General features: G+C 42.5%; 3 protein-coding genes across 3 annotated transcripts in view; 1 reads left to right on the top strand and 2 right to left on the bottom strand.

Moving 5' to 3' along the window:
* Positions 1 to 220: 220 nt before the first annotated feature.
* SARC_05477 (hypothetical protein) lies at positions 221 to 496 on the bottom strand (the record flags this gene model as incomplete). Its single annotated transcript, XM_014300662.1, has 1 exon — positions 221 to 496. One exon carries the CDS (start codon positions 494 to 496, stop codon positions 221 to 223), a length of 276 nt encoding a protein of 91 aa, XP_014156137.1.
* A 1,801-nt stretch (positions 497 to 2,297) lies between these two features.
* Positions 2,298 to 3,261, top strand: SARC_05476 (hypothetical protein). Its single transcript, XM_014300661.1, has one exon. It carries the CDS (start codon positions 2,405 to 2,407, stop codon positions 3,128 to 3,130), a length of 726 nt encoding a protein of 241 aa, XP_014156136.1. The 5' UTR covers positions 2,298 to 2,404; the 3' UTR covers positions 3,131 to 3,261.
* Positions 3,262 to 3,420: 159 nt separating this feature from the next.
* The window catches only part of SARC_05475 (hypothetical protein), a 12,344-nt gene continuing 9,044 nt past the window's right edge, over positions 3,421 to 6,720 (bottom strand). Inside the window, exons 11-13 of the mRNA XM_014300660.1 lie at positions 6,500 to 6,669; positions 5,299 to 5,468; positions 3,421 to 3,641 (exon numbers count right to left, since the gene is read on the bottom strand). Of these exons, the coding sequence (XP_014156135.1) occupies positions 3,537 to 3,641; positions 5,299 to 5,468; positions 6,500 to 6,669 (445 nt within the window). The 3' untranslated portion in view covers positions 3,421 to 3,536. The remainder of the gene's footprint in view (positions 3,642 to 5,298; positions 5,469 to 6,499; positions 6,670 to 6,720) is intronic.

Genomic DNA, 6,720 nt, shown 5'->3' with positions numbered 1-6,720 from the left:
GTTTTGATGTAGTGTATGATAGCGTGTGTTCGAGCGTATGTAATTAAGAAATGTGGTGTTATGCCAGGTTTCAACCACACACATAACATCAACCTGACTTAAAATCGATATAACGTTCAAACAATTATCTGTATGTGCTGCGTTGTCCATGTTGTCAAAACACACGCCATTTAGGCCCTATAATAGACCGGTCGGCCTTCGGCCTCTATTCTTTTCTACGTTAGAATTCAAATTTGGGTGCGCTTACATATAAGTCCAGCCTCCAGCCTCCAGCCCTCTGCCATCCAGGGACCAGGCTCCGTTCCTCAACGAGTCCAGCCTCCAGCGAGATCAATCCAGCGATTCCAGCCTCCAGCGAGTCCAGCGAGTCCAGCCCAGTCGTGCAGAGTGCAGACTCCAGGAGTCCAGGGGCGGCTTCAGGTATAACGAATATATTTGACCTGAGGGATGAGGCAGTGGCCTGAGGGCTGATTTCTGAACTTCTGATTCCACTCATTTTTTGAATTTTGAGTATGTTTGTATGTGATTGTGATTTGTGCCTTTGTGGGGCTCGAAAGTTAAAAGCTTCTAAGATAAAAACTGCTTTCTGTACACTGTCAGTGAGACGGGAAGAATCGTTTTGCTCTCCATCTCACTATATATAAAACTGGGAACTGCAACAAGCTGTTCATTAAAACTGCCACTCTGCCAGTCTGTCACGACTCACAAGAAGATCACAACAACAAGAGAGAGGAGCGAGTTCTCATTAGTCATTCCATTCTATGGCCAATACGAGACATTTCATTATATAGAGAGTAAATTCATTCATACATCGGATAAAAAAAGCAGAAAACTGTGACAATAATTACATGAAGTTACTCACACAAGAGAGAAAAGCTTTATAGACTCCTTAGGGCTTAGAGTGCTAAAGGTGCGAAATTCTTTGTATAATGGTTTTTATATATAGGAATTTAGTCATCTATCTACTAGATTATTTGCCAACAACAGGAGTTGCAACTTGCAAGAGTTGGTCGTTGTTCAACGTTGATTACTTGTGCAGCATTCTAAAGCCTTCTGTTGTTCCAAACCGTCCCCGAGTCCCCGAGTCTCCAGTGGGGCCGCCAAGCCCCCCAGTGTATTTATATAAAAAATAAATAAATGCAAATCTTACACTACATAAATACATACAAATTAAAAACCTTTATGAAAATAAACATTTTTTTTGCGAAGCCTTCGTTGAGAAGAAGGAATTATACATAAACATCACAAAAGAAAGTTTAAGAAAAAACATGCTGAAAAAAAAACCAACAGTCCCACCGCCCCGCCGGACCATCGATAAATATTTTCCGTGCGACGTGACCCCGCTGACCCGTCCGTCGAACATTCGAACTGCCAGTGCCAAGTATTTACTGCCAAGTGCCAACCCCAACAACGAAAACCTTTTTATATATATAAAAAGGAATAAAACGGTAATACTGCAATAAAGTATCAGTCAACAGTCAACAGTGTGTGATGTGTCCGCGAGACCGCGACAAAGCGAGGAGCAGAGAAATTTAGATAGCTGATAAATAAAGCCACTCCTGACTCTGCGGTTTAAAATGCCCTGCACGGAGTGCACGACTCGAAAAACGGTTTTACTTTAAAAAAAAATTGAATTAAAGGTTTCAGCCAACTTTCTGGGTACATTCCATAGCAATAACTATTTATAGAATTTTTGACTCTTTTAGTCTGAAGATCTATTTGATATCTATTTTTAGAAGGTGATTTTGTTGATTATGTCTCTTTCATGCCGGAGCACAACAACAATGAACGAATTGGATAACTGACAGTCTACTCGCCCGGAGTCAGTGCTTCAGGAGCGAAATTCTTTGCTTGTAATTTATGATTTTGCGTGTGCACCAATTACATAGTGTGTAGCTAAAGTAGAGTGATGCAACAAATCTGATCTTATTGTGACAAACTGACAATTTGTGAGAAGCTTAAATATGTGCCATATCGTATTTCGAAGTGCGATATATCGAATTGGTTTCAGATCTGAGTGGCTTTTGCCTTAGGACGGCGAATTCGCACCGAGGGACTGTTGAGTGTCACAGTTTAGTAATTTTTACATATATTTCGTGCGCTATTTTAACGTATACGCGTGCGAGAGCTGAATGGCTTGGAGTTGGAAGGACACGGAACATGCATGATTTGATCGGCGGGCAGAATTCTTAGTTGATCATTCAGTATTTTTTAAATTCGGCGGGGACACTACCACTCATGTTCGATATATCAATGGCCTCCGAAACAGTCTTTGCCTTCATACAGTATTTGTTTTCGTCGGATCCGTTAGTGATTTATGAATATATATAACGATGCATTTGTCAATTGCCAGACAATGAACTACTGTTAATCAACTGTTATACAATAGCTGGTGGATTATACAATGATCAATGGAAATCTAAACGTTGGTTTGGTGGCAATGCATAATGTCGCACACGACGCAGTGAGTTATAAGCATAAAACATCACGCTACAGCTCGGGTGTTGAGCCCCATTCAGACTACTGTATGGACCTAAACAATATGCATTTCAGTGAAGGGAAGCACAAGGAAAATAAGAAGTTTGTATCGCCAGACCGGAAAAACAAACGCTCATCGTCGTTACCCAAATCTTTCTCTCGATTAAGGATTGGTGCCAGCAACACCTTGGGCAGGCCGCAGCATAAGTCGACGACTAAGCATAAGTCCGAACCAATGTACAATCCAGTACAATGGATCTCACCTTCGGAAGTATCTCTGTCAAGTTTGGCCGAACTTCAACGCAGTATCCATACCACGAACAACCTGAAGGGTACAAAAAGTGACATCCGTAAAGTTCAGGGAGTAGTATCGTACTCGTGCGACGCTTATGGGGTTTGGGACCCGGCGTCAAATATTAGTCTAGAGGAAGTAGATGAGTGTAACGAAGTCTGTAGAGATGATGACGGATGCGTGTGCAACTGTGACTATGGCGAGAGTGGTGGTGCGTGTGATCACATTCTGGATCTGCAGGATGCTCTAATAAGTGTAGCAGCTAGTATGAACTTCTTCGATCAGCGATTTCGTGGGTCCAACAGCGCTCGCAGTCTGAACAGCCGGGCAACTGACTGCCTGCAATTGTATAGGACATAGTTAAAATGTACTTGGTTAAAAAATGATCGTTCGACTGATGCGTTTATCTTGGAATCGCATAGATTTGATACTCCTGGACCAGTGTCGATTGTTAAGTTGAGCAACTAATAAATTTAAGTATTATGACTCTATATGGTTCGATCGAGCCTAGTTAACTATTCATTGATAGCCAAACACGCTTTCCATGCACATATGCGCGAAATGGCCTGTTTTTCCACTTTGCGACGCAGTGATACTCATAAGTGTCCATACTCCGACAACCATTTGTGTATAATCTAAACTACGATATTGTTTGCATTTTTTTATTGTGTAAAGAAGCCCGGTATTTATTCCTGGGCCTTTGGTTGACTAACATGCCGATGGCCATAGAAGGTATCACAGCGTAGCAAGTCTAGAGATGGAGAGCCTAGTATGATACCCCGCGCCTCTCCAGTTCGAGCAAAGTACGGATTTGTTGACTCACTGTTTCGATAAACTCTGATGAGCACCCCGTTAAAGTGTATAGCTGAGCCTGCAATTGTGCAAAGGAGAGTAAGTTAATGAATGGAAACAGTTGTGTGCACTATATGGATGAATGGTGGATTCAATAGACATTCATTCGTGAGTGCGCAATAGTATATTCAGGATTGCAAAAATGTATGAAATGAGTTTCATAACACCCTCACAGGGGGTAGATATACAATCTGATGAAATGCACCTGCACCTGATGTAATACACCGTAGTCTCTCCATCAGTGCACATGGCACTATACACAGTTTATAGCTTGGTCACTATACACAGCTGATAGCTTGGTCACTATACACTGCTGATAGCTTGGTCACTATACACAGCTGATAGCTTGGTCACTATACACAGCTGATAGCTTGGTCACTATATACACAGCTGATAGCTTGGTCACTATACACTGCTGATAGCTTGGTCACTATACACAGCTGATAGCTTGGTCACTATACACAGCTGATAGATTGGTCACTATACACAGCTGATAGCTTGGTCACTATACACAGCTTATAGCTTGGTCACTATACACAGCTTATAGCTTGGTCACTATACACAGCTTATAGCTTGGTCACTATACACAGCTTATAGCTTGGTCACTATACACAGCTTATAGCTTGGTCACTATACACAGTTTATAGCTTGGTCACTATACAGCTTATAGCTTGGTCACTATACACAGCTTATAGCTTGGTCACTATACACAGCTTATAGCTTGGTCACTATACACAGCTTATAGCTAGGTCACTATACACAGCTGATAGCTTGGTCACTATACACAGTTTATAGCTTGGCGTGTTCTGCTTGGAGATATAGTGGTCCACTGTGGTACGTATTTACTAAAGTCAGACAGATGCGGATACGCTAGTCGAATTAAAAATCAACACACAAAAATGTAGTAGGCGCTGAAAGGGTCTCCATAAACAAGTCTTATAGAATGCGTATTGTGAATGGCACCTACGATCATACCCAGCCTATTTCTGCCGTACGTCCATATGACTACACATCCCACGACAGTATGAACTGATAGCCTAGCACATGTGCAAGCGTGCACTATCCAAGCGTGCACTATCCAAGCGTTGCACGCTACCCAACACAAGCGGTTGACTACAACTACACACACTCGCAGGCACGGACTACTATGCCGGGGCAGCATCATGCATAAGAGCCACACAGCTGCCGCCATCCACATGTAGCTAAGCGAACGCAATTGAACGAAGTTATACGTGTATATACCCTTATGAATAGCCTACATATACATATATTTGCGGGAAGCGGACTATGACGTCGAAGAGTCTGTGTACTTAAAAATATTTACCAGACAGCTTCATCGGTATAGGCAGCACATGCTCAAGTGCCCATACGACGGACGAGAGCTGAGACTACCCACACAGGCACTACGCATTACCAATAGACACGCACACGCACACGCACACGCACACGCACACGCACACGCACACGCACACGCACACAAAAGCAACACTCCATTATACCGAGGCAAGCACATCGCAGAAGCGCTACACGAGAAGAGCCTGCCGAAGGATGGCGGATCGTATCGATGAATATTGTGTATGCAATTTATCGCAATACAACATTATAAACACACACACACGCACACACACGCACACACATCTCAACACGTATACACATGTACACTCCGCCGGGCATACCTGAATATCCTGTGAGAACTGGAGGTTGTCCAGCACTTGGGCCAGACATGAACTGGCCGTGGACTTGAGCTTCTCACGCGACTCTCGCGTCATTTGGTCCCAGGTGATTTCTCCGCCCATGAGCATGCCCCCGTCATCCACATCAATCCCCGATGCCGATCCGCAATACTCTGAGTAGGGTGTGGTTTTAGGGTTTTAGGGTTTTAGGGTTTTAGGGTTTGGGTGTGGGACATGGGGTGTAGGGGGTACAACACCGCATATGAGCGTGTGAAGGTATGTTTACTCTGCGTGTGGGATGCCGATCGGAATTGGTTGGGTAGGGGCTATGAGATCACAGACAATTAAATCACACACAAGTGTAGTATCAATTAAATCACACACAAGTGTAGTATTAATTATATCACACACAATTGTAGTATTAATTAAATCACACACAAGTGTAATATCAATTACATCACACACAAGTGTAGTATAAATTAAAGTACACACAAATGTAGTATCAATTAAATCACACACAAGTGTAGTATCAATTAAATCACACACAAGTGTAGTATCAATTAAATCACACACAAGTGTAGTATCAATTAAATCACACACAAGTGTAGTATCAATTAAATCGCACACAAGTGTAGTATTCGATGTGTATTGTGCGCTGATTGAGATTAAGGTGCGATGGCGTCCGTCTATCGCATAGGATTGAAGTAATGTGTCCGCAGCGTATAGTGTGTAGATTGGGATTGATAGTTGTTTGATAGCTGTTGCTACGCAACGGATATCGATGCCGACTGCATTACTTTGCAGATGATATATATATTGGCACATATGTAAGCAGCTATCTTCATGTGTACGCGAACTATGAGCACGCCACACAGGGATGCGTATTCAATCAGAGATATATACATATATATATAAATTAATATTATAATGTAATATCATATAATATAATATTATAATATATAATAATGTATTATAATATATATATATATAGGGACTCATGCATCTATATACACTCCTGACGGTATTGTACAGATACTTGGGCAACGGCACTGTGCCAGCAGCTACTCTTGACCTATAGCTATAATATTGCGACTTCACCAAAGATAGATAGACACAAACACTATAACACATACATGACTCACCCCACGCACAAACAGAACACATCCCATATCTCACTTCATACGCATATATGCAAGTAACGTACTTGTTGTAACGTATGGCAGCGGTGTTGTGGTAGCGGCAACTGTCAGGTAGTAGTGCAAATGCAGCATCAGCACATACAGCGCACTCTCAATACCACACAGCAGTATCTGAACGGCGTGGGTATCCTCTGTTAGGGACGGCTGGTGACGCGCACGTCGATTGAACGTGGACCTGAGTGTGACGGGCATGGTTATGATCAGTATGAGAAGACACACACACACA

This window comes from Sphaeroforma arctica (genome assembly GCF_001186125.1).
Source record: "Sphaeroforma arctica JP610 unplaced genomic scaffold supercont1.351, whole genome shotgun sequence".
In the NCBI taxonomy this organism is placed as follows: domain Eukaryota; class Ichthyosporea; order Ichthyophonida; genus Sphaeroforma; species Sphaeroforma arctica.
The sequence above is the reverse complement of the archived record's forward strand: the minus strand, read 5'-3'. Positions and strand labels throughout refer to the sequence as shown.